Source organism: Phyllostomus discolor, chromosome 2, assembly GCF_004126475.2.
Source record: "Phyllostomus discolor isolate MPI-MPIP mPhyDis1 chromosome 2, mPhyDis1.pri.v3, whole genome shotgun sequence".
Taxonomy (NCBI): Eukaryota; Metazoa; Chordata; class Mammalia; order Chiroptera; family Phyllostomidae; genus Phyllostomus; species Phyllostomus discolor.
In genome coordinates this window covers 122373973-122399406 of record NC_040904.2, presented here as the reverse complement: position 1 = coordinate 122399406, position 25434 = coordinate 122373973, and the positions used below count along the sequence as shown (strand labels likewise).

The 25434-nt window shown below is 45.3% G+C and overlaps 1 protein-coding gene across 1 annotated transcript in view; it reads left to right on the top strand.

Moving 5' to 3' along the window:
* The window catches only part of CACNA1C (calcium voltage-gated channel subunit alpha1 C), a 626645-nt gene that overhangs the window by 348447 nt on the left and 252764 nt on the right, over positions 1-25434 (top strand). The window contains 1 exon segment of the mRNA XM_036018449.1: positions 22058-22197. Within this exon segment, the coding sequence (XP_035874342.1) occupies positions 22058-22197 (140 nt within the window).

The window sequence follows — 25434 nt, the reverse complement described above, 5'->3', positions numbered from 1 at the left end:
TTGTGAGGGAAGCCTTTCGTTGGAGTCTGAGCTGGCAGAGGCAATGGGCACAGAGGCTTCATGAGGGCCAAGAAGTGTGGGGAGTGTCCCTACACCCCAACTAGGACAGGTGCCTTGTCAAGTAGAGGAGGAGCAGGTAGAGTCAAGAGTACTGAATGTGGAGTCCTGGTCCCAGGATCCAGGCAAATCATTCCCTATATCTTACCCTCATTTTTCTAATCTGTAAAATGGGGGATTTGATTACATGCTCACTAAGATCTCTTTCAGCAGGAATGCTTGATCTTTGTCAGTGGCTCCTGAGCCCTGGCACCTCAGGGAGCTCTAATTGCTGCCTGCAGGGGACACTCAGACCCTATCAGAAGACAGTGGTTCCCTTGAACCCCAGAGAAAGCAGGGTCCATTGGACTGAGCTGGGCACTCTGCTCCAGGGGAAGGAGGAGAGTCCAAAGTAGGCTCATACAGCAGCCCTGGGGCTAAAGCAGGCTGCTGGCCATCTACCTCCCCAAGAGGGGCATGCTCCAAATTGTGTGTGGCTCAGAAACCTAAAGCACCAAAACCAGAAAATTGGGTAAATAAACTATAGTACACCTATCCACTCCACTAGAATGCTATAAAGTTATTATTGAAAGTGATACTGGAAACAAAATTGAATAATGTAGAAGATGTGTAAAACCCACTGTTAAGCAAAAATTAAAAAAGGTTATAAAACAATATGAACAGTATGATGGCAGTCTTTTTGGAAAGACAAAAATATGTACAAAGAAAGGAAATAGGATATGGCTCATTTTTATTTTCCTTTTTTTTTGCTTTAGAATTTTCTTAGATTTTAAACTGATTTGCTATCTTTGGTTTTAGAAAATAAAGTGATCAAGATTACAAGAAAGACAGGGACTCAAGTATGGGGACTTCAGGGGCACTGATCTCAGGGCAGGCGACACCTGAAGGGAGGGTGGTGGCATAACAAAACACATAGTGCTGACTTTGTTATGGGCTATTTAAGAAAAAGTAACCATAGGACTGGACCAGCAGAGCCAGAAACCTTGGCTTTTACCCTCCCTGTTCAGTCCTTAGCAGCCAGTCTTCAGAGCTCTTTGGAATGCACCTACCTCTTTTGGAGCCCAGGCTTAATGCTGTCCTCATTTGCAATGCTAAGCTTTTTATCTGTTATTTCCTGGAAGCTTTGTAGTTCACTTTAAAGACCATCTCGAAGGCTAAAAGGCAAAGGAAGCCAAGATTATCTAATGCCAGTGCCTGGGACAAATGAAAGGTCACAGAAATGAGAAGGGAAAGTTTCTGGAGAGTTCTGGAAGGTCCCGGGAGACTTGGAAAATCAAGTATAATTTGGCAAGAGGGTTTTGTGTGCTTTGGTTCGGGTGCACCTCTCTGACTTCCCATGATACAGGTGTAGGGGGAACAGAGGATGCCCCCCACCCCACCCTGCCTGCCCTGCACCCGTCTAGAAAGCATTTGTAGCAATGAGATCAACCTCATGGCAAAGGAGGAACATTCAGGACATAGCTCAAAGCTGCATGGGAGGTGTGTCACTGAAAACTGACTTCCTGTGGTTATTCTCAGATACTCGTTGAATTTCCAAGTCTCATCAATCAATGAGTAATAAATATATTTCTCCTGCACAAGATATTGGGTTAAAAATGAGTTAAATATAAGACAAGCTTTTGCTCATGAAGAACTGTCAATCTTATTGAGAAATGAAGATGTAAAAAACACATGTAAAGTTAACATACTGTATATAAGACATGCCACAAGGTGATGCGTATGAGATTAAGAGCCCAGAGAGGGGCTTAGACAGTGAGTGCTACGGTTCTGAGAAGGAGGCAGTTGACCTGAATCTTGAAGAATGGGTAAAATCTGAGGAGAAAGGAAATAGATATTTCAGGCCTGAGCCTAGAAGAGGATAATTTAGACAAATTCTTAGAGATAGGAAAGCTCAAGTTGTATTTAAGGGCAGTAGAGGGTATAGAAGGCACATGCAAGTTGTGGTTGGAAAGGTGATGTGATGGGTAGCTGGTGCTGTATAACAAAAACCCTCAGCCCTTAGTGGCTTTCAAACAACAACCATTCCTGTAGCTCACATTTCTGTAGGTTGGTAATGTGGGTTCGGCCCAACTGGGTGGTTCTTCTGGACCCAGAAAGGTTCAGCTGGTCTGTTAGGCTTGCTCAAGTATCTACAGTCAGATGCTGGGTTATAGAAACTAGTTACTTCATAATGGCCTTGGCTGGGTTCACTAGTATGCTGAGTCCTCTTTCCTCATGGCATCTTGTTCTGTAGCACGCTTTCGTCGGTTTGTTCACGTGGTGGGAGGAAGGCCCCAGAGTGAGAGAAGAAGCTGCAAGGCCTCAAGATGTTGCACACTGTCACTTCCACAGTATTCTGTTGGTTAAAGCAAGTGACAGAGTCAGCACAGATTCAAGAGATGGGAAAATAGACTCTGATTCTTGATAAGAAGAGCTGTGAAATATTGTAGTCATTATTTGCCATATTCCACTGATTGGTTAGCTAGAAGCAAATCTTAAGACAGCCTTGGGTGCCATAGCAAAGAACACCTTAGTGGGAAGGACGCAGGAAGTATGCAGTGAGCTGGAGGATGGGAAGGACCTAAGCTTCCCAGTGGCCGCCTGCTGACCTGTGCTGACCTGCAGTGAAGATTTTTCAGGCTGCATTAGATGGAAAAAGAAGCAGAGTGCAGTGTGTGCCTAGGAGCCATGGTGATGGCAGCGGGGGTTGCCAACTGCCCATTATTCTGGGGTTGTTTTTCTCTCCTTTTATGAAACAAAGGGATAATAAATGGTCATTGTTATTTTTAATATTTCTACTTGGCAGAATAAAAAGTTGGCAACCCTACTTCCATCCCTAGCATTTTTTTTTGTTTTTTTGCTATTTTACTGAATCATGAAATCACAACAAGAGCCTGGGAATTTCTGGACAGACTATTAAGGAGAAGAATTTGCAGAAGGGAGAGACCTGCACCATCAGGAAGGCATCCCGAGGGGCGGCGGGTCATGGCTGGGCCTAGAATGACTAGCATTTCGTGAGGCAGATTTTTGAAAGCAAGATAATGTCTCTTTTGGAATGTTTATAACATATTAGTGATGCCTTATCAGAGCAAACATTTAGCTCCATCACTTTAGGGATTTCAAGCTGAGAAACACTTTCAAAGGAAAGACTACATCTTGTATTATTTGCTTGTAAATTGAAAATCTGTTTTAATTCTGCCTGAATAGTGCTTTCATCAGATTCACTTACACATTATTGGTTCAACACTGCCTGCAGAAAAGAGTCACGTTCCTTCTGTGCCGTCAGCAGCCCTCCCTGACCAGGCTGTTCCGTCTCCCGCTGAGAAGCCCCCCTTTAGCCTGGCAGTGGAATGCATTCAGCTAGAACAAGCTTGCCTCTTGACCTGAGAGCCTCCGCTACAGGTTGATGGCAGAGAGCAGGAGTGGTGGCCCTTTGCTCCTGAACCTCCCACCCTGGAAACACACCCACTGCTGACTCCATGTCCCAGCACAGTGACTGCCCTCAGAGGTCTCTGTATAAGCCACATGCCCCTCCTCTGTGGGCAGCTTCAGGCAGTGCTTCTGCCTCTCCCCACCTCTTCTGCCTTTCTTGTCAGGTGTGGGAGGTCTAGGTTGTTCCCTGCAGAGGACCTTTGCTCCCAGGAAGCAGGGATGAGTTTGAGAATCTTGTAGCTGAAAGCAACTATGGAGACCATTTTGACCTGTAGTTCCCAACTTGGGCTCTTCAGAACCCATGAGGAATGTAAGGAATCTAGACTCCCAGGCCCCTCCCAGACTATCCTGATTCAGCACATCTGGGATGGGGGCCAGGAGGCTATATTTTTAACCATTGGTCAGGACATTTCTAGGTGGCCATCAGAAAACTAAAATTTGGGATCCACTGATAAAATCCAACTTCTTTATTTTGTGGATGTTGTGGATGAAAAAAATCAGATTCACAGAGCTATGTGGCCTCCCAAGGTCACCCCCCTTATTAATAGCAAAACTAAAGTTAGAACCCAAGATTTCTGACTTCCAGGGTGGTACTCTTACTGCCACAGCTGACTTGTTGTCTCCAGAGGGAGAAAAAGCAACAAGAGGCCTATGGAATCCAGGGGTCCAAATGTGTTGGTGCATGCTGAGAAGCACAAACCAGCAGCGTGGTGCCAGGCAGACCACAGTTCCAGTCCTGCAACATGAAAATAATGATGGCATCCACCTGCCAGGGCTGTTGTGAAATACCTCTGGAAAGTATTGTGTGCCAGACCAGGCATATGACAAAAGTTGGAGCCAAGAGTTTGCCCATTCGTGAGGTGTTCAAGTCCAGTCACCTCACTCACTTGCCTTGAAAGGGTGGGTGGAAACCTCACCAACAGGCAGTGTACACAGCTTCATTGCACAGCTTGCTGTGCAGTGAGCGCTCCCCAACAGGGCTTAGGGAATGTCCGGGTGAGGGCAGGACCCTGGGCCCTGTGGTCTCTGATGTCTGGATCCTGAGATTCCCACCCTCCTTCTCACCTGCCACAAAATCCATCTTCACATGGGAGAGATAGCTCACCTCACTCACCCCTACTGGTGCCCAAGGGGAATGACTGTGAATCACTGTTACCACACTCCCTTTTTAGGGCATGTCCCCAGTTTTTATTGCTCTCTGTTTTATATCATTCTAATTGAACCGATCAGCAAGCAGAACAGGCCCCTTTTTACAAGGGAAAGAAGACAGCTACAAAAAGCCAAAATTATGACTGTTTGCAGCATGCAAGAAACACTTATTAAATTAGATCTGCCTTCAGTGTAGGCGTCAGCCAGTTTCCAAGAAGAGCTTGACTGTGAGGAGCCAAGTCTGACTTGGAGGACAGGCAACTGAGCCCCTTTTAGGTGACTTGTGGTCAGCAGAGGGGCTAGGAGTGGTCATCAGGGATAAACTCACTGACTTCCCAGAGCAGGAAGTGGACCATGGGCTTCTGTAGAGCAGAGACCGTATCTTCACATCTTTGCATGGTAGGTGCCCTGGTACTCACTACAGTGCCAGATGCCCTCAATGTACGGGGGATGAAAATAGTTTAACCACCCCTCTCATGGCCAACCTGGAGACCTGCTCTAGCAACTCAGGGGAAGGGGAAGGGACTCTGCACTCTGTGGTTTCTCCTGCTCTAGGTGTCTGTGATTCTCCACCCATGACACTGCTCTGTCAGGACCCTGGGGAGTGGGTGGTTGAGGCTAACAGAGAGTCAAAGTGAGGCCAAATGTGAGTGAACATGAGCAGGGGGTTGGAGGCCCCACTCTGGGGCTCTTCATAGCCTGCCTGTTTGACCTTGGAGAAGCCATTTCTCTTATGCTTGCTGCAGTCTCTCTCTTTTTTTTTTAATTAGAAAATTCAATTACAATTACATTCAATATTGTATTACTTTTAGGTGTACAGCATAATGGTTACACATTTGTGTAACTTACAAAGTGATCCCCTAAAACATCTAGTACACCTCAACCCCATACATAGTTACATAGTTATTATAGTATTATTGACTATATTCCCTGTGTTGTACTTTACATCCTTGTGACTATTTTGAACTGCCAATTTGTACTTCTTAATCCCTTCACCCAGCTTCCAAGTCCCCTCCCATCTGGTGCCATTTTTGCTCCCTGTATCTATGAGTTTGTTTCTCTTTTGTTTGTTTATTTTGTTCTTTAGATCCCACATATAAGTAAAATCATATGGCATTTGTCATTCTCTGTCTGACTTATTTCACTTAGCATAATACTCTAGATCCATCCATGTTGTCACAAATGACAAGATTTCACTTTTTTCTGGTTGAGTAATATTCCATATGTATCACATCTTTATTTATTTGTCTATCAATGGACACTTAGTTTGCTTCCACATCCTGACTATTGTAAATAATGTTGGAATGAACGTATGGATGCACATGTCTTTTCAGATTAGTGTTTTGGTTTCTTTGGATAAGTACCTAGAAATGGAATTGCTGGGTCCTTCCTTGTCTCTTGCTAATAGCCTTTGTTTTAAAGTCTATTTTGTCTGATACAAGTATTACTACCCCAGCTTTTTAAAAATTTCAACTTACATGAAATATCTTTTCTATCCCTTCACTCTCGGTTTGTGTGTGTCTATTTGAAGTGAATCTCTTGTAGAAAACATATGTATGAGTCTTGTTTTCTTATCAATTCAGCTACTGTATGTCTTTTGATTGGAACATTTGATCCATTTACATTTAAAGTAATTATTGATAGGTATGTGGTTATTGTAATTTTATTATTCACTTTTAGATCTTCTTCTTCTTCTCTTCTTTTTCTTCTCAAAGAAGTCCCTTTAACTTTTCTTATAAACTGATTAGGTGGTGATGAATTCCTTTAGCTTTTTCTCATCTGGGAAGTTCTTTATCTGTGCTTCAATTCTAAATGATAGCTTCACTGGGTGGAGCTATCCTAGCTTGTAGATCTTGGTTGTAGATCCTAGCTTTACATAACTTTGAATATTTCTTGCCAGTCCCTTCTGGCCTGAAAAGTTTCTGTTGAGAAATCAGTTGACAGTCTCATGGGAGCTCTTATGGGAGTACATAACTAACTGCTTTTCTCTTGCTGCTTTTAAGATTCTCTCTTTGTTTTTAAATTTTGGCATTTTAATTATGATGTGTCTTGCTATGGGCCTCTTTGGGTTCATCTTGTTTGGGACTCTCCAAACTTCCTGGACTTGTACATCTATTTCCTTTGCCAGGTTAGGGAAATCTTCAGTCATTATTTCTTCAAATAGGTTTTCAACCCCTTGTTCTCCCTTTTTCTGGTACCCCTATAATGCTAATGTTGGTATGTTTGATGTTGTCCCCCAGGCCCCTTAAACTATCCTCATTTTTTCAAATTTTCTTCTTTTTTTTGCTGTTCTGATTGGGTATTTTCTGCTACCATCTCTACCAAATTTCTTATTTGATCTTATGCTTAATCTAATCTGCTGTTGATTCCTTTTAGTGTTTTTTTCATTTTATTGTATTCTTCATTTCTGACTAGTTCTTTTTTACAATATCTATCTCCATTTTTATGTTTTCTATCTCTTTGTTGAAGTTCTCATTAAATTCCTTGAGAGCATTTTTATAATCAGTGTTTTGAATTCTGTATCTAGTAGATTGCTTATCTCCATTTTGTTTAGTTCTTTTTTTCTGGGGTTTTGTCCTATTCCTTCTTTTGGGACATGTTACTTTGTTTCCTCACTTTGGCTGTCTCCCAGTGTTTGTTTATATGTATTAGATAGATCTTCTATTTATCCCAGTCTTGGCAGGGTGGCCTTAGGTAGTAGGTGTTTTGTGTAGCCCAGTGATACAGTCTTCCTGGTCCTTAGCTGGGTGTTCTGGGTATGTCCTTTGTGTGGGCTGTGTCCGCTATCTTGTTTCAGTTGAGCCTTGATTGCTGGTGGTGCATCAGTGGATGGAACTGACACTAAAGCTGACTGGCTTTAGTTGTGTGGGAGCTGACCCCATAGAGTGGGATTTGCTGTAGCAGGCTCTGGTGCTGCATGCTTCAGTCTTGACTGAGAAATCAGTATTCCTCACTGCTTGTTTCATATTTAGATAATTTTTTGCTTATTTTTAGAGTAATGATAACTCATTTGTATAGTAGTTTGACAGTTATAAAATATCTTAATAAATATTATTTGGTTTTTATTTCAAGTTCATGACATTGCTATGAGGTAGGTTTGGTCATCACATTTTACAGAGAAAACTGAGGCTCAGAAAGGCAAAGCGATATACCCAGGAACTGTGGTAACAAACAGTGGATCAAGTCCTTATAGTTCCCTGTCCAGTATTCTACCATTGTTTCAGGTGTGTGGATACATGGTGAAACGTGGGTCCTGATTTCCAGAAAGGCCAGAAGTATGATGTGCTTACACTGATTCCTTCAAGAGAAGTGCTGTGGAAGATCAGCTCATGGATTACTCGCACATGCTCTGGGTGGTAGATTAGAAAAGACATAGAAGCAACATGTTTTTTTAAAAAAATGGACTGTCGCCCTGGTCAACTTGTTCAATTTGTTGGAGCATCGTCCTATATATCAAAAGGTCAGTTTCAATTCCTGGCCAGAGCACATAGCTGGATTGCGAGTTTGATCTCTGACTGGGGTGCATATGAGAGGCAACCGATCGGTGTTTCTCTTTCTCTCTCAAATTAGTAAATACATATCCTCAGGTAAGGATTAAAAATAGAATGTTGTAAATGAGCATTATTACCATGTCATTTATGTGAGGCAGCGTTGTGGCTTTGGCAAGTCATTCCTTTCTTTGTGCCTTACTGTCTTCATCTGGAAAACTAAGACATTGGACCCAAGGAGCTTTCCAGTTCCACTCAGATGCTTTGTGCCCAGATGCTTCTGCACACCACATAGCCCGGTGGCCCTCCCAGCCTTTTGAACAAACCACCAGGACAGAACCAGAGCATCAAGAGGTCAAACAAAGCCAAGACAGAGGCTAGGTGAGGGAAGCGTTCTCTTTGAGGCAGGAGCCTGAGCCCCTTAGACAGGCAGAGTCCCAGTGCCCCCACAGCCAGCACTGGAGGAGCCAGCTGCCCAAGCAAGGCTCCTTTTGGTTGAAGTTGATGTGTACACTAATGCCTCCTGAACTACAAAGGAAGTGTGGTCGGGCTGTCACTGGTGAGAATTTCATTTTTTTACCTGTTGGTTTTTGAGGAGCCTGGATCTATGGTGCCACTTGCCTATCTCAGATTCAGAGGCAGGCTGAGGAGCTGAGGCAAAAGAGAATCTAGCCTGGTAGATCCATGGGGCAGAGAGCCAGAGATAGTCTCCTTAGGTCAATGCTCTTTTGGGGACACAAGACTGGGAGCAGTCACAGACTTGGCAGCCCCCAGTGGGTGGGGAGGAGAGGGGCTTGCCATGATAGCAGAAGCATTGCACTGCTCTGCATTCATGCCTATCTGACGAATAAACTTTCTTTGCCTCCACCCATCCATTTATTCACCCATTCTTTCACTCACTCACTTCCTTTGCTTTCCTCTTACTCACGAATGGCATCAAGGACTGCTAGTTATCACAGGAACCTTGAAGGAGATGTGGTATAACTCTCCAACTGAGGCCTGAATTCATGAATTCACACCCACAGGTGACCTACTCCTGTGTCTGGGCATATAACCCCAAAGGCAACCCTTGCTACTATGGAAGAGCTCCAACCCTTGAGAGTTCCTTCTCTGAGGCAAAATTCCACTCAGTTCCACTGATATGTCCTGCTTCCTTCTTCTACTTGTTGGAGCAACATGGAGTTAGCCTGATCCTTTTAAGGGAGAGTCCCTGAGCCCAATGTTTCCCCAAGTGTGGAATGAATGTGAACTTGGTTGGGGGGGGGCACCTTTTATCATGGCAAGCAATTACAGCAATACTTATGATTAAAAACTATTTCTAAATGTTTATATAAGAGAAGGTAGTTGACTTAAAGAAAAGTATTAAGTAAATACATACTACACATACATGGACATAGTAAAATTGGTGATAGTCTTGAGAAATGCTATCCTGGTCCAACACCCCCTTCATGGATTTCATATAACCTTCATGGCTTCATCTAACCTGCAACCAAGGCTTGTGCCCTGACTGGGAATCAAACCAGCAACCCTTTAGTTTTCAGCCCACGCTCAATCCGCTGAACTATACCAGCCAGGGCTACATTTCTTAAATATTTTCTGTTTAACATGTTAGCATATACTTTTCCCTCAGTCCTGTGGAGTCTTGATAGAAAAATGTTATCTCCATTTTATAGCTAAGGAAATGGAGGCATATGAAACTTAAATAACTTGGCTAAGGTGCAATAGTTGTAGAAGATCTAAAATTTAAAACGGATCTGCTAGTGCCACGGAATTCCTGCTACACTGGGTCGTCTTCTAGCTGGATGCAGGAAGGGGAGTGGAGATTATCTGGCCAAACTTTACAGTTGGCAGATAAAGAAATGGCAGTCCAGAGAGCATGTCTGAAATGTGCAAGCCACTGTGCTGGCACTGGCCAGCTCCGGCCTTGTTTGCAAATGACACCTTTGTTCCTCTAGCCATTCTGAATGAAGTCTTGATGTCATGTCTGATGGTTCTCTCTCTGCCCACCTCCAGTCCCAGCATTTTCTGAATCTGCCTTTGCCTTTTCTCTCCTTCTGCTCTGTCCCTCTCTATCTCAAACAGCCATCACCTATTCCTAGACTACTGCAGAGTCTCCCAAATCCATCTGTGGGGTTTTTCCACATTTGTCTTTATCTTAGCTTGGCACATATCACCCCTTGATCACAAATCATCACCCCAAATCACCATAGACCTTAAATCTTGGGACAACTCCCTTGTATGAATTACAAACTCTGTCCTGCTACTGCTTTAATTTAAGCCCTCCTGTCTACCCAGATTTACCTCCCACAATGTCAGCTTCCTAGCAAAAATTGTCTGCTTCTTGGGTCTCCATGAGAATTTGTGTTTCCCATATGGAAATCACCTCATTGTACCCAAGCTCAGCCTATAGTCTCTCCTCACCCTCAAGCAAGCCCAGCCCATACCACCTATCCTGACCTCCAGCCCTTAACAGTCTGCCTTTTCTCCAAATTCTTAAATTGCTTATTATCCACAGTACTCATTTGGCAAGTAGCAAATGTGACCCTGTGTCCTAATTCCTCTCCACCAGGCACCCTTTCCTGCTTCCTTGACTGACTGTGAGCATTTAGAGGGCAGAGGTAGCATCTTACATGCTTTATAATCACAGTCCTCAGTCTCAGAGGCCTTCAGGGTGGGTCCCTCTGTACATGGTCTCCATGATGCTGATACTCCGTGGCCTGTTGGTGCTCCTGTGGGGGTAGGAGAGGAAGGTTGCTGAGGAAGAAGGCCAACTAGCTGACTCACAGGATGTCTAGGGAGCTGATAGAGGAAGATGTGAAAGCCCATTGTAAACCATGAATTGTGTCTTTGAGAGAGTCTGAGACTGGGATGTCAGCCTTGGTGGCCTCTAAGTGTCCTTCCAACTGTGCACTCTGGGAGCCTCCAGTCCAGGGCACTGTGGGTCAGAATGACATAGCTTCTGCCCTTGGAGTGCTGATGGGTAAGAGAGATCTGGGACACTTGTTGCGATGAGAGAACTTATAAAACATGCCATAATATCATATATAAAAATCCAAATGAACAGCACAGACAGACTGGCCATATGACCATAGGACCCACAGGAAAAGGAGATTGAGAGCTCTGGAAAAGTCAAAGTAACTCCCTAATAGGTGGTGGAATCCTTCTGGCCCTGGAGAAAGTGAGCCACAGAGGCCAGCATGGAACTAAGTAGGGAGAGAGGTAACATCATAACTTGAGTGGCATCAGAAGACAGGTATACAGGTGGGAAGGGAAAGACTCAAGCAGAGAAGTTGAGGCCTGACGCAGAGTCCCTGTAAGTTCCCAAGGAGGGAAGTAGCGCGATGAAAGTGGGATTCTGGAAAGTTTTGTGCTCAGAAACTCCTTCATCCTTTGAGGAAAAAACCCACCCTAAGGAGAGAAATACCAGGTCTGCATGTGTGTCCTTTATCTCTAGGCTTCTGCCACTGGGATATTGAGGAGCTCCTCCCTGCCTCCCACCTTGTGTCTTGTAGGACTGTAGCGTTACTGTTTATGTAGCCATGCCCTTCGTCTCAACATCCCTGTGCTGGGACAAGAGGCCGAGCACAGCTTACATGGCTGCTGTCTGATTGGGATTTGGTGCGATCTCCCTAGATCTAGTCTGAGACAGTAATCTGAAATAAGCATCTCACGCACAGGCTGAGAGCTAACCAGGAGACAGGGGAGCATTTGTCTTACAGTGTTTACAAGCTCCTGCCTTCCTAGATGATGAGACTCAGCTTAGTTTTAATGTGGGCATATGGCTGATAAGGCATGGGAGCACTGAGCAGGAGTGGGATAAAGAGGTGGGAGGGGGAGTAGTGTGTAGAGATAGCAAACAGAGCCTATCAATAAGGATGCTTTCAGATGCAAGCACAAGAAAACTCCCCTTGAAATGAATGTTACAATAAGGAAACTACTTCACATAAAGTAAGCCCCAAGTTAGGATGGCACCAAAGCTGGTTAAGGTAATTCATTGGTTGAGTTAATTCAGCAATTTTAACCAGGATGCCAGTTATTTTCACTTTTTCTTTCTGCCATCCTCAGCTTGTTTCTCTCATCCTCAACTAGTAGTCTCCATGGTCCCCAGATGGTTGCCATGGGTCCAGGCTTCGTTTATGGACATGAGTATGTCCAGCTAAAGAAAAGATGATAGTGCCAGCGTTGGGGCACATGCCTGGTAGTGGTGATCATGGTGGTGGTGGTGATAATGCTGGTGGGGGTGGTGACACTGGTGGAAGTAAAGATGGCAGTAGTGATGGTGATAGTGGTAACAGTGGTCGTGGTGGTTTTGTGAGGAGTCAAAGAAAGCAGGAGTGAGAGGAGAAGAAATGTGTCTGTCCTTTCTGCGTCACAAAGTGATCATGAGACTCAACATTTGGAGGAATGGAAAGTACCTTGTGAACTGTAAAGTACTTCCTAATGATCTATCACTGTGCTAATTACTGCTTAGTTGCCAAACCGAAATCCTGAGAGCACTGACTGTCGCCCTCCACCTTGTCCAACATAGGTAAAATAAGTCATTTCAGGAGGCAAAGGATTGGCAGGCTCCCAGAGACACAGGGAAATGCTCACAGGGCTTTGGGGCAGGAGGCGCTTTAAGCCAGAATAGAACCTATTACTTCAAATCTGAGGGCTAAGGAGGGAGGTAGGGCAAGGACGTTTGCGATGCAGGGAACCCAGCAAACAGTCTACAGAGACATTATGTGTTTGTTTTGTCTGTCTTTGATAATAGATGTGAGGCCTCAATTCTCTGCTTTTTGTTGAAGTCAAGAGGATCAAAAGAGACACAGAAATGAGTTGTGCCATCAGCTTAGAGGCCAAGAGAGTTGAAGGGGCCAGGGCAGGAGTGGAGAGGGGGAGAGACAGCAGGGGGCCATGGGGGCAGGCAGAGCCAGGACCTCTGGAGAGGACACTCAAAGTCAACTGCAGCTGGAACATTCACTCTCTAAAGACATGGGCAGAACACCTACTGTGTGCAGGCACTAAGGTTACAGTAATGCCAGCAGCTCCATTTGAGTGATGGCTATGTGATTTCTAATTCTCAAATCTACCCCCCAGGCTCTCCCTTATTTACTGGTGAAGAAACCAGAGTTTGGGGAGGTTATGTAGCTTGTTATAGGGAAATTTATCTCAAATGTGTCTGAATCCAAAGCCCTTTTCCTCTAGCATTTTGCTTTTCATTTAAAGACACTTCTTAGCCAAAGGTGACAAAGATACTTGCTTCCTCCCTGCAGGGGAGAAGCACCTAGAAAGCACATTGTAATAATTGCCCTCACTGTGCTCTGAAGAGAGGACACTGCGACTGGGAGGCAGTACTAACTAATCTGCCCCTTCAGGTTCAGGGAGGCTTGGGTGGGTAACAAGGTGATGACGAAGGAGCTGTCCAGGAGCCTGAGGAGAAAGGGACAGGACTTGGCAGGCATGAAGAGGAGAGCTGCACAAATAACCTGTCTGGTTTGGGTGTGATGAGTGAAAATTTTGGTGTGGCTGGAGTTCAGGGTGGGGTCAGCCTGTGACAGAGCTGGGAGCCAGGCACAGGATACTGGATTCCATTTTAATGCAGAGGGGAGCCGTAAAGGTTTTTAAATGGTAAAACAGACTAGACATCCATGTGACCAGTTAGGAAGCTGTTTTAATATCCAAACAACCAGTTTGGAAATTAAACTGGGGGCCTGGATAGAGACAGACAGTGGGGAGAACGGAAGAGACAGGGTCTGTTTCCCTGGGTTAAGTGTTAGTCGTTATTCTACTCCTCAAAAGAAGGTGGGCTCTTAGGAGAGAGTTTTGAGGCCACTGCTGCAGCCTCCCTCCATTTGGGAAATGATACACTAGGCCACAGGTTACTAAACAAATGCCTCATTGTCCTCAGGAATACTTCAGCCCTGATTGGTAGTATCTGTCACCCTGTCCACTCCATTATCCCCAAAGAAAAGGTAATATCCCTGAGCCAGAGGAAACTCCTTGGAGAGGGAGGGGCTCGCCATACTCTGACAGCAGAGCTGCCCAGTGACAGGATGTCAGCCTCAGAAGGGCGTGACCTCCTGAGGTGGAGGGAACTCCTGAGGTGTCCTGGAGACTGGCCTGTGCAAACCTGGGCTTCTTTTGAACTCCAAGAGAGCGATGCCGGCAGCATATGACAAAGGCTGATTGTTCCCTCTCTACCATTCATATGTGGGACACCAGACACAGAACCCCAGCAGGCCAATCTGTCCTGTGGGGGTTTGCAGTTGGGCAATGTAGTCTAGGAAGCAGCCTGCCCCATGGATGGATGTAGATGCTGTCTCAAGGACAGGGGCAGTGAATGGCCTAGAAGGAAAGGGCAGGCCAGTACCCAGACCACTGAGGCAGCACGTTTGGTGCGCTTTGGAGATGAAGCCTGTGTCGAGGTGCTGGGGCAGCTGAGGCTAGACCAACCTCTGGAGAAGTAGACATGAAAGTGAGAAATTAATAAGCGAGCAAGCCACTTCAACTTAGCATCATGGGCAAGCCCAAAGAAAACAGAGCCATTGGAGGAGAGTTTTTGGTTTTCTTAAACTGAGCTACTGTAAAACACTGGTGTACTTTTCAACTCACCTCAATTGCTACTTGCCCTTGATAAATCGGTCAAATGTTCTTTTCAAGACTGCTTTACTCTTAGGCTATTAAATGGTTATCCTATCCCTTCTTCCTTTACCAGATGTCTTGAGTTTTAAGGCCACAGCATCTGAACACCAGGCACCTTCTAAATAGGCTTCCATACAAGGCCCTTGGGAAGGGCCTGCCCTTAGAAAATTGTGAAACTGAAGCAGTTGTCTTCACTGGCCTCCCACCTCCCTGCTCAACCTCCCTCTTTCCAATCCAGGAACCCAGACATCCAGGCAGGATCTCACAACAAAAAGCTATGCTGTCAACATTCTGGGGATTAGTCCCTTTCAAGGTGGTACCTGATACAAGTTTAAATATGACCTCAGGTATTTTAGGTAGAGGCTTCTAAATGTTAGAAGATCTTTAAGATCCAAAGGAATGGATCTTTTATTCATTGTGGTAAATAACATAAAATATGCCATTCTAACCATTTTTAAGTGTATACTCAAGTGACATTATTATACTCAAAATGTTGTACAGTATCACCACTATTTCCAAAGTTTTTTATTCCTTGAAACAGTTTCTCCCTCCTTCCAGTCTCTGGTAACCTCTAATCTATGTTCTGTCTCCGAATTTGCTCATTCTAGGTGTTTTATGTAAGTGGAATGTGTCTGCCTTTTCACTTAGCACAATGTCTTCAAGGCTCATCCATGTTGTAGCATGTGTCAGAACTCCATTTTACACACACACACACACACACCCCACATTGTGTTTATCTAGTCATTTACTGATGGAAGAAAGGCTTATTAATGGCTGCTTTTCAAACACCAACAGGGTGGAGGAAGTTTCGGGATCCCTGCAGCCCATTCTTCTAGCCACACCATATAGGTGGCCTTTTATTGCTCAGTGGCCCCTCATGGACACAGTAATTCAGGGATTCAATCAGCCCACAGACAGAAAAAGCTGTACTATATGAGAAGGAACACCAAGTAGCCATTAGGAAACCTGAGTACTCATCAAATGGGAAAGATGTGAGGCCTTGGACAAGTACCCTTAAGCCTGTATAATGAGGAGCTTGTAATGTGTATCCTTACTTCTTGTTCTACAAGTCTGTCAGTGTCCTAAGAGGGCAATGTCACAAGTGGTATAGGGTTGAGCAGACCCTCAAGAAATATTTGTGTCCTACTGAATGAATGAATGAGAGAATTGGAGAGTGAGAAACTATGGTTTTCTAGTTCCTTTGTTCTCCGTCATTAGAGAATTTAGGAAGAGGCTGTAATTTGAGGTCAGATTGAATGGTACTTAAGTTATGAAACAATCTGAATACAAGGTGCTATTTGAAGCATTGCTATTGTATTTATTATCTTTTCACCTTGTACTGAAATAGAATTGTATGACTGAGCTTCTCATAAATTTATTTGGTGTAGAATTCTTGGCAGCTTTAATAAGTACACTTGCATAAATCTAAGAGGGTGCACGTGGGCTTAGTATCAATTTTCATGCCCCTGGTCTATAATAAAGCAGATGTAAGCTGTACAGTGTTCAACACAGATGGTGGGCATCACCCAGACAGGCCATGCATGCGTGTGTGCAGAAATGTGCACATGTGAATAGACAGGCTCTCCATGAGTGTCCTTGTCCTAGGAGCTTTGCCCTGGCATGGCCTTTGCTCACAGGGAGTCCATGTTCTCCTAAAGCACAAATATTACTAATCTCTTTAATGAAGGATTTTTATTATAAAATCCATTTGTATTTATGGTGACCATTAGAACAACAAGGACAGGAACTCTGTGTTCCTTTCCGTGTCTTGGAATCTGACTGTGCCTTAGGCAGAACTGCATGCAGACCAGGCACTAGCATCCTCAATTGCCATAGAACTTTGAAGAGAATTTGTGTGTCATCTACCACTTTGGAGGTGGCGTTCAAAGTTCCAAGAAAAACACAAAAGCAGTGATTCCTCTTATCAAATAAAATCTGATTCAGAACCCAGCGTATAAAGCCAGTGAAAACCTCCCAGCTTCATTAGGAAGAAGTGGCTACTTTTTTATGTATATTCTCTGTCTACGCCCCCATCAGATTGACTTCTAAACTCCATTCAAGTGTTAGGAGCTTTGGACAACTTAGCGTGTGGGTTCAAATGGCACTGCTCTGGTTCACAGGGTGAGGAACCAAAGCCCCACTCTCTTTGTCTTCCCCTAACCTGTAACTGCTCCCAAAACAGCCCTGTAGAAACCTAGGGCTTGGCAGCACTGTATATTTTTTAAAAGCCTAACAGGTTTTTTTACAGATGAGGAAATAGTCTCAGAGAAGTAAAATGACTTGCCCAAAGACACACAGAGTCAGTTGGTGCCAAAATCAAGGTTATTACTATCAAAAGATAATTGAGTCTCTGTCTTCTAGAAGTTTATGATGTACTTGAAAGGCTGGATATGAATACGTAAAATGATAAAGGGAAAACCAAGGTAGTCTGTGTTCATCAGAGTCAAACTAGCTCCACAAGAGTTTAGAAGACATGATGATTCCTGGAAACTGAGTGTTTAGTCCACAAGTGTTTAGAAGATGCCATGATTCCTGGGAACTGAGGCTCTCTTTCCATTAATTTTCCTAAATATTCCAGAAAGGAATGTGACCGTGGGCTTTGGTTGCCGATGGTAGCCCTAAGAAGTGAGCAGGGAGAGGAAAGAAAGGGAGAAGAATAAGGAAATGGAAAGGTAGCAATAGGAGGAAAATAGCACTAGAGAGGATGAGAAGTGATAGAAAGGAAGAAGAAAGACAGGAGTCATCTGACGGGGTGAAGTCCTCACACTGCCCCAAGGAAGGATTCCTCCAGGAGCCCTGTGGAATCCGGTCCTGACACTCATAGCCTTGAGAGTCTAGTGCTTTGCTTGTTCTCCCTTCTGCAGTTTTTCTGTCTCCTCTACCCTTTCCAACCTCAACACAGAATAGTAGTCTGTTCCCTGGGCCTCCAAAGCTCCCTTGTTCCCAAGAGCACAGAAAAGGCCAGTGCCTGTGCTGACTATTGGGTGCAGTCTCTAAGAGCTCTGCCACCCCTCAGGGTTCAGGAGGGCCCACGGAGCTCTGGCCTCAGGAGGAGGGCCATAAAGGAGTGTGTACGCACAGGACTGGGGTCACTGAGGCGCCAGCTGCGAGAGAATGATCTGTGACAAAGTGTTGATCTTCTTTACTCCATTCATATTCACCCTTACATGTTTCTATAGCAATTACAACACATATTTTGAAAGGATTAACTAAGCTGTTTCATTTATTTAAATTTTTTTGTTTGTTTTCACTTTTTTAAAAAATTAATTCTGTAAGGGCATTCATGCCCCTAAGATCAGAGTGAACACAATGCTTTTTGTAGTGGCAATCAGCACAGGTGTCTATATCCAGACTTTGTAACCTCAGGCACTGCCCTTCCGCTGGGTTCTTGTCCAGCCCTTTTCTTACTGACTCTCTGGCCCCTTTTCAGTTCTATCTCAGATCCTTAGCAAAAGGAGTGTGACTCAGTTGTGTCTTTGGGGACAAACATGGACCAGGGAGGTCAGATAAGATGCCTGGCCCTTTGGATGAGGGTCAGGAAACCTGGTTCTGTTCTCAGCGTGTGCCTCCCTGCCCTTGGTATCTTGTCAGTGTCCTACTTTTTCAAGTGAGGAGGTTAATTATATAACTTCCAAGATCCTTTCCTCTCTCAGACTCATGGCTTGAAGCAGGATCCTGTAACCTCTGCCTAGGAGATGAATGTCGTGATGTGGAAGTGCTTTCCTAGGGATGAGGTTGTCCCTTACACAGTTGGATTCCAGCCTCAACCTTTCTCTCTTTAGTCTGAACACTGTCCAGAGCCACCTCATTCAGCCCTCCCTGCAAGGTGAACTCTCCTCCGACCCACACCTCTGTGTGTCTTGATGTCTCACAGGTGCCCTAAATTAAGCAAGTCCAGAAATGGTGTCTCTCTCCCTTCCTCTTCCAAGTCCACTACTGCAGTGACAGGCATCACCATTCAGAGCCACCAAATTAGAAAACTCAGGGAGGGGACCATGTTCTTCTTTCACTGTCTCTTCCTCCAATCCCTACATGCAACCAGAAACCAAATTACATCTTTTATAAAGTATCTCTCAAATCACCTACTTCTCAACCAGTTCCACTGTCTCTACTGAGACTCGAGACTCTGTGATCTCTGCTTGGGTCACTTGCCCACCCTCTCCACACCTGTCACTGCTACCATGCTCTACTGCAAAGCCATGCTGCAGTGCTCATCTGACCCAGCCATTTCCCATCTCCTTAGAATGGAGTCCAAGTGTCTAGGTGTGGCCACACAGCCTGGTCATCTTGCTCCTACCCACCCCTCCGTCCCCATCTTCTCACAGCCTTCACTCTAGCCAAATCAAATGTTTGCATTTCCTGAAACTCTCCATACTTCCCCTCCCCTTAGTTCTTCCCGCACTTGGAATACCTGACCCCATCCCACGTTCTTCACCTGTACAACTCTTCACCTTCAGGCTTCACCTTGGAGATCCTGACCTTTGGGAAGTCCATCCACAGCAAACTGTGCTTACCTCCAGAGCACCACTTACTTATTGTACTGGAATCATCTGTTCCTTTGTCTCTTACTGTACCAAAAGATCCCTTGTACCAACTTACCAAGGGTCAGTTTCAGAGCTCTTTTTCGCAAATCTTCAGCACCCAGCACATAAACGTGTTTGTGAATGTTTGAGTGACTCACTGTCATATCAGATGGGTCCTTCTGGACCTCCACGTGTTACGTGCCAGGGTATGGGACAAATATCACATAGTGCAAACTTCACTGGGAGAACCAAAAAGACCAAAGATCACAAGATAAGTTGCAAGTCCCCTAAGCCCCCTGACCTCACAAGGGGGTGTGCTAGGTCCAGGAAGCCACTGGGCGTGAGGCATGGGGCAGCACTGCAGCCCAGGGGACCAGGGCCCTCCTCCCCAATGGCTTTCCCTGTTTATAGGGAAGTCGAGCAAGACAGAGCAGCCTTGTAGATGGGGGAATAAACAGAATACTTGGTGCTGGGCAGTCTGGATTGGGGGTGCAAGCTGTTCACAGGAGTTTGTCTGGGAATGCTGGCTTCCCAGCACATAGGGCCCTCAGAGCCTTTGCGATTTTACTGTTCTCTCTACCCTGGAGAAGAGGTGCTAAGCTTGGGTGCTCTCTCAGAAAGCTTGTTGTCCAGACACACCAGGCAGAGCTCCAAAGTCACTTTCAAATAATTCAACTGGTTGTGCCACAGTGAAAATGAATGACTGGATGGGTGGGTGGACGTGTAAAAGTAACTAGCACATATATGTGAACACATGCAAGTGCCTGGCACCTAGTAGGCACCCAGCTCGTGTTTGTTTCCCTTTCCTTTTCTTCCCTTCTCATTCCAGCTCCAACTTTGTGAATTTCTATGGAGGTTTCCGGGGTCCAGAGGAGGTAGTCTTGTCATCTGGTGCTAAACATAAAAGCTGTGACCACCATAGGGGTGGGGACTGGGGCTCTTTGACAGCTCCCCCATCTTCCACAAGCTTCCTCAGGTGGCACTGTGCCCTTTCTTAACGTGCTTTCCCTTCAACACTATCCTGATGTTCATTTTAATACATCACCTAATTTTAAAAGACTGGAGACTCCCACACACTGTGATTTGTACCTGGGTCATAGCCCACAGGCAGCCGTGTCCCCAGATCAACTTTACGGTGTTCTAATAGGTAGAAACTAAAGGATGGGACGGCCTGCTTCTGAAGTGCTGATTCAGTCCGACCTCTCTGTTCCCTTTCCAGCTTGCTGTCTGATCTGGGCCCACATCAGCACATGGGTCAGAGGTTCTTAAGCCTCAGAGACATCTGGAAATTGTCTATAATGCACATTGTCAGGCTCCATAGCCAGGAGATCTACTTCAGTAGGTCTGGTTGGGGCCCAGAATCTGCATTTTTTAAACTTTGTATCCTTAAATTGCTTCACCCCGGGGGGTGAGACCAATACTCACCAAATGTCTAGGGGATCCAGAAAGAATGAAGGGAACACAGAGACATGCAGAGCCACCTATCAGTTTCCCAATGCCCAGTCTTGGAGGACCCTCCAGCAGGCAAGGTGGAAGGAGGAAGGCCTCCTTGGGCAATGCGCACACTTCACAATGTGAGTGAACTGGAGGTCTTCAGTGAGCCCTACCTGGCCTGCTAGAGGGTGGGAGAATAGGTTTGGGGGTTCTGAGTCATGTGCTTCCTGGAGGTTGTGGATGACCTGCTTAGAAGACCTATGGCCAAATGCCACATGGACTGGTGTTTTGTGGCTCCAGTGAGAGATGGGCTGAGGCTTCTGCAGAGGCGAGCAGTGGAGCATAAAGGCCTCTAGGCAGCAGCCTTGGCCTGGTGGGGGCCAGTAAGTATCCGCACTGAGGGTGGTTGTGGGAGAAAGCAAATAGCGGCGCAAGAAGCTGGTTGAATTAACACAGAATTTGTTCACTCTAATGGAGCCAGTGAGTTTGTCCTGTTCAGTGAGGGCTCCCAGGGTCAGAAGCTGCAGCCTTAAATGCAAAGCTGTTCTTCAAGGTGGCAGAGAGACGAAAAGACTACCTATCTCTGCCCCTTGAAAAAAGAGATGAGCCTTTTCCATTCACTGTCCGCACCCCACTCCCAGTGCCTGTCTCCATCCTGGAAATGCTGGTTTTCACTGCTAACCACCTCTCTGTCTTTGGACACAGAGTTTCTTGGGAAAGAGAGGGAGTTCAACTTTTTGGATCCGTGGGTGTAAGCAGTTTTGCCTATTTTAGCTGCTGTTGAGAGATCTTCAATGGCTCTGTTGCTTTGCAGCTGTGTTTTTGCTCTGTTTTGGAGAACTCAGATTTGTCTGCTCCCCAGGACTGTCTTGTTATTTTCAGGGGTTGTTATCTTGAAGTTGTGGCATACTTTTCCTGTGGTCATGTCCCACCCCATCTCTCAGCACCCTTCTCCTCTGTCTAGGCATTGCTTCCCATTAAATCAAGACATTATGGGTTCTCTTCTAAGAAGGTACAATGACGTGTTCACTGATTAACTAAATAAGATGTTTCCAAAACATTTGTAATTTTTTGACCGCCCTAATATTTGCACTTAAACTGAGGACATTTGAAGACTTAAAAAAAAATAGCTTAACACCCAGCGGATTGGAGTTCTAATAGAGGAACAAACTGTTGACTTCGCCATTTGTCCTGGGCGGCAGGGGTTGGGAGGGTGGGGAGGGCTGAGGTTCCACCCGGTGTTTCTTTAACTCCTCCCATGGGGCGGGGCAGCATTCTCCTCCACCTCCTCATGAGGTCTGCTGGGGCAGAGCTTTATAAATCCCCAATCTAATGATTTTCTTTTTCTCTCCTATTTTTTTTTCCCCCTAGGAACGAGTGGAATATCTCTTTCTCATCATTTTTACTGTGGAAGCATTTTTAAAAGTAATAGCCTATGGACTTCTCTTTCACCCTAATGCTTATCTCCGCAATGGTTGGAATTTACTAGATTTTATAATTGTGGTTGTAGGGTAAGTATAGCTACCCTTCTATTTCTTTTCCCTCACCCCTGCCACCAACCAGTGCATATTTTTTCCTATCTGTATTTATATCTCCTTGTTTTAATTTTATTTAAAAATATTTTATTGTTGACACTATTACAGATGTCCTCATTCCCCCTGCATCTGCCCTCTCTACTCAGCACCCCTCCTTCAGCCCATCATTGTCTCTGTCCAGAGCTATACATATATGCATAATTTGATTTGGTCACAGTGGGCACTAGGGCTTTAGGCAGGATGAGAGGACTGTTAAATATCTCTTCAAATTCAGACTTCTCCAAGAAAGAGGAGCTATTTCCTAGGAACCTCCTTACCCCTGTTCCACATGCACGTTGTACTCACATACATTCACACACGTGCACACACACACGAGTTGAATCTGAGTGCTTTCGGTGGAACCCAGAGTCTTTCACGCAACTGAGGAAAGTCCTCTGTGTAAAGTATTTTAGTCCATCTCTGACAATGTCTGGCCTGAGAGCTCCTCTGACCAGCTTCCCTGCAATCTCACTGAGCAGATTCAGTTCAGCTTGTCTGTGAGCATGCAGTCCATGGGCATGGTTGGGGCTGACAACCACAAGAGCTGTGATGCCCTTTCTCACCCTTGCAGTGGGCCATGTGCTGTGGCCAAGGAAACCAGGCTGCACCAAGACAGATCAGAGAGGAGAACACAGGGAAACTGTGAAGAAAGAACCAAGGCGATGAGTGACCAAACCCAAATCAAAACACAGCTTCCCCATGACACTCAGCTGCATTAGTATCAGATGAGAAAAAAAAAAGCAATGTAAGAAATCTTAAATAAAATTCAGAAGTGATCTTCTATCAAGGAATAGTGTAACTTTATAGAAAGTCCTATAGGAATATTTGTACCAACCAGCCTATGTCTGCTGTGTGAGAATTTAATTGGTTAGCACCCAGTGGCTTACGTTCCATTGACCATCTGTTTTATAAGGGAGGATACCTTTGCAGTAAGATTTCACTCAAGAACACGCATGCTTTCTTTGAGCTATCTGTTGTTACTTTGAGCCCAGAGAGTGGTCCAGTTGTGGCCACCTTGCATTTTCACTGCCCTGGAGACCCAATAGGCTTCATTGCCAAAGTCAATATATCATTTGGCTCTTATCCTAAGAAACTATTTTCATGAATGTTTTTGTGCTGTCTCAGTGAAGACCAAGACCCGTGGGTCTTCTCCAGAGCACTCATTGCTTGGGATCTCATGGGAATGTCTGGTCTGTCCCACAGGAAATAAGACAGGAGCAAATCGAGGTTATTTAGATGTCATGTCCTTGTCTCTGGCCATCTGGATGGCTTGTTAGGGTTGTTTGGAACTGTTTTAGGGATTTTTCTTTGTTGCCCTTTTTTGTCTGACCACTGAGTGACACACTTTGGCCTCATTAACATCAGGGATATGTGGGTGGCTTGAGGAATACTAAAATGAGAGTATTTGTCAGGTATGTATCTGGCTCTAGAGGACTTGGAGTGAAGAGGCAGCTACATGAGAGATTTGGCTGCTTCTGTTCATGCCAGAATAAACAAAGAGTGACTCATCAAATGCCTTGACTCAGTGATGTTCCAAATGCCCCTAAATCCTTTTTAATCCAGCATCTTTCTCAAGGCCTCAGTCTCCTGGGAACCTTTCACACATATATGGAAAAGAGATCCAGGCTTGAGATCTGATGCTTCTGGGAGCCATAGAGAGATGGGGTGTCTTGCAGGGACAAATTTTGTTTCGGCAGAGATGCTACATCTTCTCATATTTATGAATGAGTCAGAGTTGACCAGACCCACTGCTTTGCCCCATGCACGGACTTAACTGCAGCACAGGAGATGAGGACAGGTGCTACTGGGCAGGCATCCAACAGGAGCCCAGGGCAGGAGGGGGCAGGTTCCTGATCATGTGCTGTACACTGGACAACCCTGCTAGCCTCCGGCTTGGTTAGACCTTGCTGCATCCCTTGGGCTGCTGGTCCTCCCCACAACCAGATTCTGGTCACATCTTTCTGGAGTCTAGGCCATGAGGCTGATGAAGAAAGGGAGGCATTCAGGGTTGGCATTCTTCCAAAAGATGCCCCTCGTTGACTATTGAAGCCACTTAGGTTATGATGCCAGCACTTGCTCACCTTTTGGTCACCAAGACTTTTTGGGTTCTTCCTACTAATTCCACACTTGGTAATAGTGGAATTATTACTTGGCACCTACTTTCTCCTCTCTGTGGGTATTGGTCCTGGGGGCTTTCCATTCAGTCTAAATCTCAGCCCATCCTACTAATTAAAAAAATGGCACCTATCCCCCCACAGAAGGTATAGCTCAGCCATCTGTCTTCAGCCATGCCTCCTTTCCTGCTGCCTTTGCAATATTAAATGGACATCCCTGTTTCCCTTGCATCTCCTGGAAAACATCTGCTCTCCTTGGCACCCCCACAGCTATTTAAGAAAGGGCTCTCCTGACCTCCTGCATATCGGGGGAGCCTACCATATCCCCATAGAGATAGGTGCACCTGTCAGCTGCCTGAGTGTCAGGTTGAGAGCCCACTGTCATCTCTGAATTGCCATTCTGGTGGCCTTTGACAAGAGGTGTTTCCTTCTCCCCACACATTTCCTTCCTATAGTGGAGTTTTCTCCTTGGTATGAGGGGAGACAGTACTGCTGAGTGAAAGTGGGGAGGACTTCTGGGCCCTCTGTGAATTATATCCCCCGACACTACCCCAAGAACTGAGGAACCTTTGGTAGGTCCACCTGCCCGAGAGATTCTGCTGTAGCCACCAAGGCCTTTGCTATGTCTTTGTCACCCTCCTAATATGTTGGCTCTGACTCACTGGGCCCTCTAGAGCCTCATTGTTTTGTTCTTTTAAAAGCTCTCCTGTCTAGCTAAGGAATTGCCAGACACACCTCCTGTAGAAATCCCTCCCCAAACATCCACATCTGAACCTGGCCCTTAGGGACAGGTAGGAACAAAGCAGTGTTTTTACCTCTATAGTGTCTAACTGAGGAGAACATCAGTTCCTGCAGACCAAGACAAGCATCCCCTAGACCGATTCCTGCATTTTCTACCCCTTCAAAATTAAACACAGACACTTAATAAGAGTCTGCATCAAGTTGGGGCAGGGGTTAAAAGAGAGGAAAGTTGTCCAATCTCTACTCCCTTCACTGAATAACATTTTGTGAACATCTTGCACTCCAGTAGGCATATTGCTTTCTTCCAGGAAATATCAGT